The 12,961-nt window shown below is 40.7% G+C and overlaps 1 protein-coding gene across 1 annotated transcript in view; it reads left to right on the top strand.

Moving 5' to 3' along the window:
- Positions 1 to 1,534: 1,534 nt before the first annotated feature.
- The window catches only part of IFT52 (intraflagellar transport 52), a 33,771-nt gene continuing 22,344 nt past the window's right edge, over positions 1,535 to 12,961 (top strand). The window contains exons 1-6 of the mRNA XM_043602332.1: positions 1,535 to 1,701; positions 3,436 to 3,560; positions 4,647 to 4,734; positions 8,338 to 8,467; positions 8,752 to 8,827; positions 9,911 to 9,982. Of these exons, the coding sequence (XP_043458267.1) occupies positions 1,681 to 1,701; positions 3,436 to 3,560; positions 4,647 to 4,734; positions 8,338 to 8,467; positions 8,752 to 8,827; positions 9,911 to 9,982 (512 nt within the window). The 5' untranslated portion in view covers positions 1,535 to 1,680. The remainder of the gene's footprint in view (positions 1,702 to 3,435; positions 3,561 to 4,646; positions 4,735 to 8,337; positions 8,468 to 8,751; positions 8,828 to 9,910; positions 9,983 to 12,961) is intronic.

Genomic DNA, 12,961 nt, shown 5'->3' with positions numbered 1-12,961 from the left:
ACTTTTCAGATAAATATTCACTCTGAGAGATTAAGAAACTTGCCCAAGGTCACCCAGCTGGTACAAGGCACAGCCAGGAACTGAACTTGGTGGCTGCTGCTTTTAAAACCCATGCTCTTCTACAGCCTCCATCAGTGGGAGAAATGCTCTGAGCAGGTACTCCTTTGGTTTTATAGGAAACACTGACTGCACATCAGGCAGAAGAACTCCAGACCTGTCCAAACTGTCGAGTGGCACGCCCTATGTACCCTTTCTAGTAGAATATATCACTTCTTTTTTTTTAATGTGTACTTATTTTAGAGAGAGCATGCACGCACAAGCAGGGGAGGGGCAGAGAGATAGGGTGAGAGAGAATCCCAAGCAGGCTCCAGGCTGCCAGCACAGAGCTCCACGTGGGGCTTGAACTTAGGAACCATGCATGAGATAATGATCTGAGACAAAATCAAGAGTCAGATGCTTAATCAACTGAGCCACCCAGGCTCCCCTCACTTCCATTTGTATTAATTTCGCACCAAAATACAGCATCTCCACGAAGAGAATTCTCAACCATCCTCTTCACTTTTTAACTTTGCAGTGGCAGTAGTTGTGTAAAGGCAACAAGAGTTGTGTGTTTCAAGCTCCTAAGACTCCTACTGCTCTGTACTTAACTGAAGATTGTAACAAACGTAAATGTGAACCAAAACCGTGGTGTGTCTCTGCTCGTTTGCGCCGGTGAGGCGGCGGCACTGCACACAGTCCACACACTCTCAGGGGAGGCAAGGGCTCCCCTGGAACAAATTGTGGCCTGTTGGTGGTTACTAGAGCCTGGTTTTTCATTTTGATGGCGATGGCTCTTTGGTGTAGCAGTTCCTTCTCCAGCCCATGCCTTATCAATATTACTCCGCTCATCCGGAGCGCCTTTCAGATCAGCTCTGGTCCCTCACAGCTCCCTTAGTGCAGTTTATATTTTCACTGTTTGGTCGGATCTGGCCAAGGTCCAACTCCCCGTCTGGGAAGGCCTAGAGGGCGAGTTCACCGTCATATCCTGGGCCTAGCACTTTGGCGCTCAGAGATGAGGGGCTAACTAAAGAGGAAGAACTATCTCGAGTGACCATTCGCACCACTAAACTTGTCCATCTTTCGCGGGGAAAGCTTCCCGAGGTGCCAAGTCGCCGAAACCCTTCCACAGCACGCATAAGAACCCCTCATCTGGCGTTTCCGACAGCTAGATTTCGTCCTCCACTCTCCGGCCGGATTCGCCCCGGAGCTGTGCGCCTGCGCTCTTGGGAGTTGAGGATGGGGCATTTCCCACCCGCCACCGCCGGAAGCCTTCACTTTCCTCCCTCAGGGTGGAGCGAAGTTTGGGCCCCAGGGTCCTACTACTTATATCAGTCTCCAATAATACTTGATATTAAAGTACGAAACGAGATGGGTTTATTTTTGGCCTAAAGTTAATTCACGTTCTGTTTGGGTTTACCCCTCAACCAATGTAATGGTACAGTCCCATATTAGCTCCGCCCCCTGACCGCCAGCCCCGTGACGCTCAAGACGAAATGGCGTCTTCCGTTCTGTCGTCATCACGTTGCTGCGGAGGTAGGTCCACGCCGCAGTGCACGCCTCCCCAGCGCGCTGCCTCGCCTACGCCGTTGCTAAGCGGCCTTGGATACCTGGCCGCAGGATGCTGGGCGGTGTCAGGTGAAGATGGTGGTCACTGGGCCTCAGGTAAGAAGGGCTCCGACTGTGATGGGCCGGCATGGCCGTTGTAGCGTCCTGGGAGCTGGCGGGGGCCTCGCCGGCCTGTTCCTGGGTCCTCTGGACCAGTCTTGTGGAAAATCGAGGTCTTATGAGATAAAGTAAACTGAGGCCGCAGATATAGGCCCGGATCCCGAACTTCGGACTGCATTTGAATCTCCGTTGCCTGTGGCTGGGCTGTTTAGTTCTCTTGCTGAGTATCAGAGAGCATTGTCTCATCCCGTTTTCCTAGGAATCCTAGGAAATTGTTGGGAATTTGTCCTACAGCAAAAATAACGGCAAAGACAGACGTGTATAAATTCCAATAGGGTTTGTGAAGGCGAAATAATTGAAAAGATGTTCATGAAAGCAGTGGTGGAGTTCACTAGTGCATAATGCAGCCACTATCCTAACCATGGAGACTTTTAGTTAACTGAGAAAGGCTGGATAGGGTATTGTATGTACACATTGGGAAAACAATAGTGTACAAGGATGGTTGGAACATGAAAAGATAGTGCTGCTGTAATCATGAGGTTTGTTTTTGTTGAGCTTACAAAATGATTTTAAAGTTCAATTGGAAGAAAAAATATGAGACTAGCCAGAAAATTCTAAAAAGTTAGTGAGGATTAGTTCTCCAGCACCACCAGATATTATAACATATTATAAAGTTATAATAATTAAAATAGTATAGAAATGAGCAGGAACTTACATGCAGATAGAAAATAATGGAATTCAGAATAGATCCAAATACAAATACTTCTAGAGATTTATTATGTAGTCAAGGGGTATTTCAAATCAGCATTAAGAAGATGGTTTGATGTCAGGCAGCTTTATTGTAATTAAAAAAAAAACAGTAATGAAGCTTATTTTGATCACCCAAATAAATTCCAAACAGACCAAATTTAACTTAACCACATAACAAAGTACTGGAAGAAAGCATTGTATTTGTAAACTTAGCACAGCAAAAAAAAAAAAAAAAAATTTCTAAATATGTCATGTAATCCAAAAGCAAGAAAGGAAAAGATAAATACTATTGACTCCAAAAAATTTAAAACCTCTGTTTGGCTTCCAAAATTCCACCAAGCCAAACCAAAAAAAGCTACTAGAAGCTAAGTCTAAAGACAGGTAAATCTATGAAAGTAATTAATGTCAGTTAGAAAAATATTAAACCAGGGGCACGTGGGTGGCTCAGTTAAGCTTCCAGCTCTTGATTTCGGCACAGATCATGATCTCATGGTTAGTGAATTCAAGCCCCACATGGGGCCCTGCAGTTTGGAGCCTGTTTGGGATTCTCTCTCCCTTTCTCTCTGCCCCTCTCTCCCTCATGCTCTCTTTTTCTCTCAAAATAAATAAATAAACATTAAAAAAATAAAGAATCTGAAGGGCTATACCCCACACTTAACAGTAGTTAGCAGTCAGAAATCAGGTGGGCATCATGGTCTCAGGGCATAAAGGTAGGGTGATGGCAGGGCAGGGTCCTGAGAATAGGCTGGTGGGAAGGCCAGGGCCAGAGACAGGAAGCAAAAGCCAGAGATAGCCTCAGATTTCTGCGGCTGTGAGTATGCATTTCACTCTCAATCTTTGAGAATTGTAGGGATTTGATAACTAGGTTGCAGCTGTATTTCCTCTCTTGATAAATTAGAAGAAGACTATTTTTTCCATTTATGGTCTTTTGGAATATTGTTTATTGTTTCATTTTTTCTGATCTCTTCTTTTTTCCATAAGGTAACCATGGAGAAAGAGCTTCGGAGCACCATTCTTTTCAATGCGTACAAAAAAGAAGTATTTACCACCAACAATGGCTATAAATCCATGCAGAAAAGACTTCGGAGTAATTGGAAGATTCAGAGGTGACCATATATATTGTTTTCCTTTCTAAGTGATGACAATAGCCTGCTGGTAATATTGGAAAGTCTTTACTTTCTTATGTAAGAGGTTGTTTAGGCAGGAGAAATTCAATATGAAGAACATTCAGAAGTAAATAAATTGATTATAGAGGCGCCTGGGTGGCTCAGTTGGTTGAGCATCCAACTCCTGATTTCTACTCCAGTCATGACCCCAGGGTCATGGGATTGAGCCCTACGTTGGGCCCCTCACTGAGCGTGGAATCTACCTGAGATTCTCTCTCTCCCTCTGCCCCTCTCCTCTGCTTGCTCGCTGCCTCTCAGGAAAAAAAAGTAAATAAATTATTATAAAAACATATTTTTTTAAAGTTGGCAATTAGTATGTTAAGTTGTCCCCCAAATCACAAATCAAATAATTATTCTAATTATACATACACAACTTTTTAAGAGGTTAGAGGCTTTCTCCATATTTTAACTTCGGGCAATACTTCAGTTTAGGGAAAGGAAAGATGAGAATTCCTCTCTGCCTTTGTTGTGTGTGTAAATGGTTTTTCTTAATGGGTAAGGCTATGTAATTATACAAACTAATGTAGAGTTGATTGAATTAGTAGTTGGAAGACTCTTTATACTCTTGTATGTTTAATTTGGGCATCTTGGCCTAGGGGAAGTATTTGAGCAGAGGCTGATCTCAGACAAGCCTGTAGAGGGGATTCTCACTTTGGGAGAGAGGCTGTACCTGATACCTCTAAATCCCTTCATCTCTGGGCCTCTGTGGCCTCTGGTTCCATACAGTCTAGAGGCTAGAGTAATTCATAAATTGCTTTAAATTATGGATCTATTGGGGCGCCTGGGTGGCACAGTCGGTTAAGCGTCCGACTTCAGCCAGGTCACGATCTCGCGGTCCGTGAGTTCGAGCCCCGCGTCAGGCTCTGGGCTGATGGCTCAGAGCCTGGAGCCTGTTTCTGATTCTGTGTCTCCCTCTCTCTCTGCCCCTCCCCCGTTCATGCTCTGTCTCTCTCTGTCCCAAAAATAAATAAAAAACGTTGAAAAAAATAAATTATGGATCTAATACTTTAAAAATCCTATTTCTAGTTTAAAAGATGAAATCACATCTGAGAAGCTAATTGGGGTGAAACTGTGGATTACAGCTGGGCCAAGGGAAAAATTTACTGCAGCTGAGGTAAGTAATATCCAAAAAGAAGAAATACAATGAGATGGTTGGCACATGAGCTCTGAAATTCCGGATATGAATCCCACTTCACCATACACTGTATCACCTTAAGGTAATCGCTTTCATCTCTTTTTTCATCGTGGAGTTGTTGTGATCATTAACTGAGATAATGCATGTAAAGTGCCAGACACATAGTTGAGGCTAATTAAATACTAGCCATACTTGTTTGCCACATTTGAAAATAGGAAAATTCCTTTTAAATTTAAGCTGTTTTTAATTCTATTTCATAGAGTAGACAAATGTAAAACCCAGAACACAAGTATTGGTAAAAATGTAGAGAAATTAGAACCCATGTGCACTGTTGATGAAAAGGTAAAATGACACAGCCATTATGGAAAACAGCATGGCAGTGCCTCAACAATTAAAAATAGAATTATCATATGATCCAGCAATCCTACTTCTAGATATATATCCAAAAAAATTGAAAGCAGAATCTCAAAGAGCTATTTGTACATTCATGTCTAAAGCAGCATTGTTCACAATAGCCAACAGGCAGAAGCAACCTAAGTCTACCAACAGATGAATGGATAAACAAAATGTGGCATACATGTGATAAATTACTATTCAGCCTTAAAAAGAGAGGCAATTCTGATACATGCTACACCATGGGTGAATATTGAGGATGTTAGGCTAAATGAAATAAGCCAGTTACAAAAAGACCAGTACTGTATGATGCCATTTATACGACATACCTAGAGTAGTCAAATTCATATAAAGTTAGAATCGTGGTATTTTGATAGAGGTTGCATTGAATGTGTACATTGCTTTGAGTAGTATAGACATCTTAACAGTATTTGTTCTTCCAATCCATGTACATGGAATGTTTTTTCCATTTCTTTCTGTCATCTTCAGCCTCTATAGAACTAGAGTGTATTATGCTAAGGGAAATAAGTCAGAGAAAGACAAATATCCTATGATTTCACTCATATGTGGAATTTAAGAAACAAAACAGATGAACATAGGGGAAGGGAAGGAAAAATAAGATAAAAACACAGAGAGGAACAAACCATAAGAGACTCTTAAGGATAGAGAACAAACCGTGAGGGTTGTTGGAGGGAGGTGGGTGGGGAGGTGAGCTAAATGGGTGATGGGCTTTAAGGAGGCCACTTGCTGAGATGAGCACTGGGTGTTATATGTAAATGATGAATCACTGGGTTCTACTTCTGAAACCAGTACTACAGTGTATGTTAACTAACTTGAATTTAAATAAATAAACTAAAAGAAAAAAAAATCGAGGTAGCCAGTGTTCGAGGAGGGGGAAATGGGGAGTTGTTTAATGGGTATTGAGCTTTGGTTTTGCAAGATGAAAAGAGTTTTAGGGATGGATTGTGGTGATGGTTGCAAATAATGTGAATGTGCTTAACACTACTTAACACTACTTAATAATTAAGATGGTAAATTTTATGTTATGTGTATTTTACCACAACTAAACAGAAACCCCAGAACACAGCAAGAGCCTTTCTCACAGAGATGTGAAAGTGCTTTGGTGCTCAGGGAGGGTTGTGGGGAGTAGGGAGGTGGTGGCAGGGTGGCACCGGTGTGGTCCAGTCTTCTGCTCTGACTTTGGATGGGGACATAGGGAGGAGGTCTACAGGGAAGCATTTCTGTTCTTTTGTTTGTTGACCCAACTGCAAGGCCACCTTGTCACCTGAGAAGAGACATAACTGATCAGGTTCATTGAGAGAAGGAACAGGAATTCCTATTAGGAACATGGAGGTGGCCAGCTGCCCCCACCCAGTGAGAGCCTGAGGGAAATGTACACACAGTGTGCAGTGGCATGCAAAGGAATACTATATTCCATATTCCCCGTTGATTTGGAGTGGCCTCATGCTACACGATACCTCCCTTCTCCTCCTCCTCTACTCCCCTCCCCCCCCCCCCCAACTTCCCTTCTCCAACTAGTGAAGACAAAGAGACGTGAGGAGGTTTTGCTGAGGAGCAGGCAGTGTCAGGAAAGCCAGGGCATCTGGAAAGAGGGTCAGAGATAGGTGCCTGGTCCTTTCCCCAAGAGGGAACAGGCACTAGGTCAAACCTTACTTCGAGCTCTTAGAGATGGAAGGCAGTGGCTTCCAAATGATAGAATCCCTTGAGAGGCATATTTAGCCTAATAAAATGTTCTCACACCAGACCAGTTCCTGGCACCTTGCCTTTACTTTAGAGGTGGAGCAAGGTAGGAAGGAAAGGCAGAAGCACTTTTAACTTTTTTATTTTATTTTATTTTTAAATTTTAGTTAACATGCAATGCAACATTGGTTTCAGGAGTAGAATTCAGTGACTCATCACTTACATACACCTTTATTATTCTGAATTGAAAAGCCCAGGTAATATAACCCACTACCATTGAAAAAAGTGTCTCAACTGTAATGTAGTTTAAAAAAATGAGTTATAAAAGAACATGTGTACTTCAAATTGTCAATGTTTTGGTGTATAAACACTAGAAGAATATCAGTTTGTTATTGCTTGAGCATACATACACTAGAGCACCTCTTGATATTCCACATTTTGAAACAAAGGCTAAATAGGTATGTAGGATCCCCATGAAGGGCACAGTCTTGTGCAGAGTTCAGGATCTGTGAAATCATTTGGGAGCAAGCCCCCTTGGTGATGTTAACTGTTGCACTATGTCTTCTATATTTGGGGGGCTGGGAGAGAGAAGGAAATCCAGGGAGTGTGCAAGAGCACAAAGGTTTGTCTGTAGTAAAGCTGGGCTGGGCCAGTGGTTTCCAAAGTGGGATGTGTGTGATCAATCACTGAGGTGCCGGGGGAAATGATATTTGTCATATCTTTATTATCCTTCACATTTTTCCTTTTTGGGAGTATGTTCTATAATTATATAAATATACATACTTTACTTTCACATTATTTGCTGTTGGGGTGCTTGAGGGAAGTTGAGGGACTATTGGTCTAGACCACTCGCCCCAGGTTTTCTCAGGCTGGGTCAGCAAGGTCAGCCCTAGATTTTTCTCCCTTCTCTAGCTTTGTGAAAACAAGAGAGAGCTTCCTAGAAGATAAGCAGATGCCATGCGTTTCTCACTAGGGCTTGATCAGTCAGTGACTTGACCAGAATTGCTCCCTGGGGGTGGTGTACAATACTCTCATCCTGAGTCCTTGGCTGGCAGGGGAAGGTATGGTCTGGAGCGATAGTGTTCAACCAGGGGTGATTTTTTTCTATACACTCTCCCCTGGCCCCAGGGGACATTTGGCCATGTCTGAAGACATCGTTGGTTGTTGGCAGGAGAGGGTAGGTGCAATTGGCATCTGGTAGATTGAGACCGGGGATGCTGCTCAATGACCTGTGAGCTTCTTTTAGCTAATACTTTCCACTTTGAGTTTGCTTTCCAGATAGTCAGTGTGGAAAATGTCAATTCAGTTTGAGTATTTTGGGACTTTGTACTTAAAAACAAGCTTGAAATTCTACATAGAGAGTACATTTTATATATCTTACAGATGTTTATATTTAAGTGCCTCATAGATTTATTTATTTTTCTTCATAGTACTTTGGACAGAAGTCTTTGGGGTATATTCATAGATTTTTTTTTTTCTTTTATGTAGTTTGAAGTCCTGAAGAAATACCTTGATGGTGGTGGTGATATCCTTGTGATGCTAGGAGAGGGTGGGGAATCCAGATACGACACCAATATTAACTTTCTCCTGGAAGAATATGGAATCATGATTAATAATGGTAATTATTATCATTTTAGTAGAGGTAGCCGTTTCCTATTTATTATACATACTGTAGTCCTCTGGACCTAATAGTACAATGGGAAGAGCCCTGGGCTGAGGGTGCATGGTCCGGCATTCTGATCTCAGTGGCGGTCTGAGCCTTCTGGGGCTAGGCTTTTTCCATTTATAAAGTGGAAGGAATTGCAACAGAGTTCCAGGGTTTCTTACAGGTCAAGTTTGTATTCATCTAATATCAAACCTATTTCTAATTAAGGTACAACTTCCTCTCTTTGCCCTTTAAAGATGCTGTGGTTAGAAATGTATATTATAAGTATTTCCATCCTAAAGAAGCTCTGGTTTCCAATGGAGTCTTGAATAGGTAAGCATGTTGAAAGCAGAAATGTTTTTACAAATAATTCCTATCTTCTCTTCTCTCTTCTCACACATTCTTTTCGCTGGCCCTTCTTTCTTGCCTTTTTGTTTTATTTCACTATATTGTAATTTATTTTATTACTTCTCATTCCTCAAGTTATATTCCTCCCATCTTTTGAAACCTTATTCCACATTCACCTTTTTGTCAGTTAGAATGCATTCAGCTATAAGCACAGAAAACCCTATTCAAATGGGATTAAACAATAAAGAGACTTTACTGATTCATGTCATTGAAAAGCCCAGAAATAGGGCAGGGTTAGGGTGTGGATTGAAAATTTATGATGTTGTCGGGCTCCAGTTCCATTGCTCTCCAGTTTTCTTGGCGTTGCTCTCCTTTGTGAGTGGGCTCAATAGTTTTAGCAGTTCCCAAATTTATATCCGCATGCCACATCATGAGAGCCTGTCTTGGTCACAGCGTTCCCAGAAAGAGTAGTCCTGCAATTTGCTCTGGTGGAGCTGGCCTAGGCCACATGCCCATCCTGAACCGGTCACTGTGGCAGGAGACATAGAATACCCTGATGGTATGGCGAGGTCATATTCTCTACCCCTGGAGCCTGGGATGAAGTTAATTTTTTTTCTGATTTATGGGATCTTAGAGGATAAATTAGGGGCTTTGGTGAAGTGGGAGATGAATGCATGAGAGGAACACCATCAGGTGGCCTCTGTGAGCTTTTCCCTATATTCAAAAATTGTCATTCCACACTTGAATTCGCTACATCCCAGGCACTCTGCTGAGTCTGATGATATGGAGTCTAGAATATAGGACTAGAATGTGGGTCTAGTCTAGAATGTGGTCTAGTATATTGATCCTTCCCTCAGGAGTCAAGAAAGAACTGATCCTCATATTTTAATGTTAACTTTTGCAAGCTACACAAAGTGGTGTAGGTGTATAAATGTACCTTTATTTAAGTTTCAAGAATTACATTTTGAACAAGTCTGAAAAATGCTTGCAGTTCATTCATACTTATTATTAATGAATGGGGTGTGAAATTCTAAAAATTTTTTGTTCACTAGATTTTTTTTCTTCAAGGGAAATCAGCCGAGCTGCAGGGAAGGCTGTGCCTGGAATCATTGACGAGGAGAGCAGTGGAAACAATGCCCAGTGAGTGTGTTTTCTGAGGCTACCTAAAGAGGATGTATTTATCATTTTAAAGAGTTTTCTTTTTCAAGTGAAGAGTTTTTCATTTCTGATTACAAAAGTCATTCTTACCAAAAAAAACAATGTGAATAGTTCAAAGGAAGAAAATAGAAGCCCTCCACTTTGTAAATGTATGCTCCTTTCCCCAAAGATAATTATTCTTTTTTTAAAATTTTTTTTAATGTTTATTTATTTTTGAAGGGGAGAGAGACAGAGTGTGGGTGGGGGAGGGGCAGAGAGCGAGGGAGACACAGAATCCGAAGCAGGCACCAGGCTCCGAGCTGTCAGCACAGAGCCCGATGCGGGGCTCGAACTCACAAACTGCGAGAATGTGACCTGAGCTGAAGTCGGACGCTCAACCGACTGAGCCACCCAGGCGCCCCAAGACAATTATTCTTAATACTATGGTATTTAGATTTCTAGATTTTTTTCATATATAAAAATATAGATAGGTACCATATCCTTTTAATGACTAGATTAAATTTGAGTTATTCTAAGTTATCTAACCAATTTCCTATTACTGAACATTTAGGTCATTTATGACATTTTGCTTTATGTATTTATGTATTCATTTATTTATTTTAAAGTTTTTACTTAATCTCTACCCCCAACGTGGGGCTTGAACTCATGACCCTAAGATCAAGAGTTGCATGCTCTTTTGACTGAGCCAGTCAGGAGCCCTGGTGATATTTTGTTTTAATAGTTAAACCTAACGTTTATTGAACACTTACTCTGTGACAGGAATTTTTACCTCTTTCTAATCATCACAACACACTAAGATTATAGACGAGATACCAGAGAGGTTAATTGCCCAAGCTCACTTGACTAATAAGTGTCAGAACTTAGTTTTAAACTTCTGCTCCATGGCCTGTACTCTGAACTTCTGCTCCATGTTGATATTACAAACAGAATTTTATACTTGTTACTATAAATGAAGCACTTGGTGAATGTCTTTGTATGTACAATTTTTGTGCACTTATACAGATATTTTAGTAAGGCTAGATTCATAGCATTAGAATCTCTGGGTCAAGGGTTTTCCAGTTGATGCATTGCCAAATGTGATATTTTGGTAAATTGCCCTCCAGATAGTTTATAGCACTTATTGTCCCTATGAACGTGCTCCTTTTTCCTCTCTTGCCAGCTTGCAGTATTCTAGTGAAGGCATAGCTCTTTCTTTTAATTTGCATTTCTTTGATTATTACTGAGTAGGATGACCTTTAAAATCTTTTGGCTGATTGCATTTCTTCTGTGAATTTCCTCTTCACTACTTTATGCCCATTTTTATTGTGATGGTTTGTCTTTTCTTATGCATTTATAAGACTTCCCTGTGTTGCAGATATTTTTTCCAGTTTACCTTTCTATTTTGAGGTATTTCACCCCATAGGACTTGAACATTTTATGGAGTTAAAACATATTATAAAACTCTAGTGATTAAAATAATGTGGTACTAACACAGAAATAGTGAAAAATAAATAAATTAGAATCAGACTCAATATATATGAGAGGTGGAAATTATTAGTTTATAGTAAAAGTGACATTACAAACTAGTGGAGAATGGATAGCACAATTGTGGGTAACCATTTGACAAAATATTTCCATTTTCACAACACACTCATATATTTCAGATGGATTAAAATTTTAAATGTTAAAAATATAAAACCATAAAAGTACTAAAAAAAAAGTATGGGCGAATATTTTATAATCTTAGAGTAGGGAAGATCTTTCTTAGGATAAAACCAAGGTAAAGTCGTAAAGGGGAAAAACGTATGGCAATATATATCATAGAGTTAATATTATTGATATTCAAGAACCATAATCTAAATTTTTTTTGTGTCCAAGTTAGTTAACATATAGTACAATAAATTCAGGAGTAGAATCCAGTAATTCATCACCTACATATAACACCCAGTGCTCATCCTAACAAGTATCCTCCTTAATGCCCCTTGCCCATTTAGCCTGTCCCCCCACCCAAAATCCCTCTAGCAACCCTCAGTTTGTTCTCTGTATTTAAGAGTCTCTTATGTTTTGTCCCCCTCCCTGTTTTTATATTATTTTTGCTTCCCTTCCTTTATGCTCATGTGTTTTTTTTCTTTTTTTAATTTTTTTTTTAAATGTTTATTTATTTTTGAGAGTGAGAGAGACAGAGCATGAGTGGGAGAGGGGCAGACAGAGAGGGAGATACAGAATCTGAAGCAGGCTCCAGGCTCTGAGCTGTCAGCACAGAGCCCAACACGAGGCTCAAACTCACGAACCGTGAGATTATGACCTGAGTTGAAGTCAGACACTTAATCGACTGAGCCACCCAGGCGCCCCTATGTTCATCTGTTTTGTGTCTTAAATTCCACATATGAGTTAAGTCATATGATATTTGTCTTTCTCTGACTGACCAATTTCACTTAGCATAATACACTCTGGTTCCATCCATGTTGTTGCAAATGGCAAGATCTCATTCTTTTATATTGTCGAGTAATATTCCATTGTATATACTTACCATATCTTTATGCATTCATCAGCCGACAGACATTTGGGCTCTTTCTGTACTTTGGCTATTGTCAGTAGTGCTACTATAAACATTGTGGTGCATGTGTCCCTTCGAAACAGCATGCCTGTATACTTTGGATAAATACCTAGTAGTGCAATTGCTGGGTTGTAGGGTAGTTCTATTTTTAATTTTTTGAGGAACCTGCATACTGTTTTCCAGAGTGGCTGCACCAGTTTGCATTCCCACCAGCAGTGCAAAAGAGATCCTCTTTCTCCACATCCTCACCAACATCTGTTGTTGCCTGACTTGTTAATGTTAGCCATTCTGACAGGTGTGAAGTGGTCTCTCATTGTGGTTTTGATTTGTATTTCCCTGATGATGAGTAATGTTGAGCATCTTTTCATGTGTCTGTTAGCCATGTGGATGTCTTCATTGGAAAAGTGTCTATTCATGTCTTTTGC

Source organism: Prionailurus bengalensis, chromosome A3 (assembly GCF_016509475.1).
Source record: "Prionailurus bengalensis isolate Pbe53 chromosome A3, Fcat_Pben_1.1_paternal_pri, whole genome shotgun sequence".
In the NCBI taxonomy this organism is placed as follows: Eukaryota; Metazoa; Chordata; class Mammalia; order Carnivora; family Felidae; genus Prionailurus; species Prionailurus bengalensis.
Note: the sequence above shows the minus strand (reverse complement) of the source record. Positions and strands in the feature narration are given on the sequence as shown.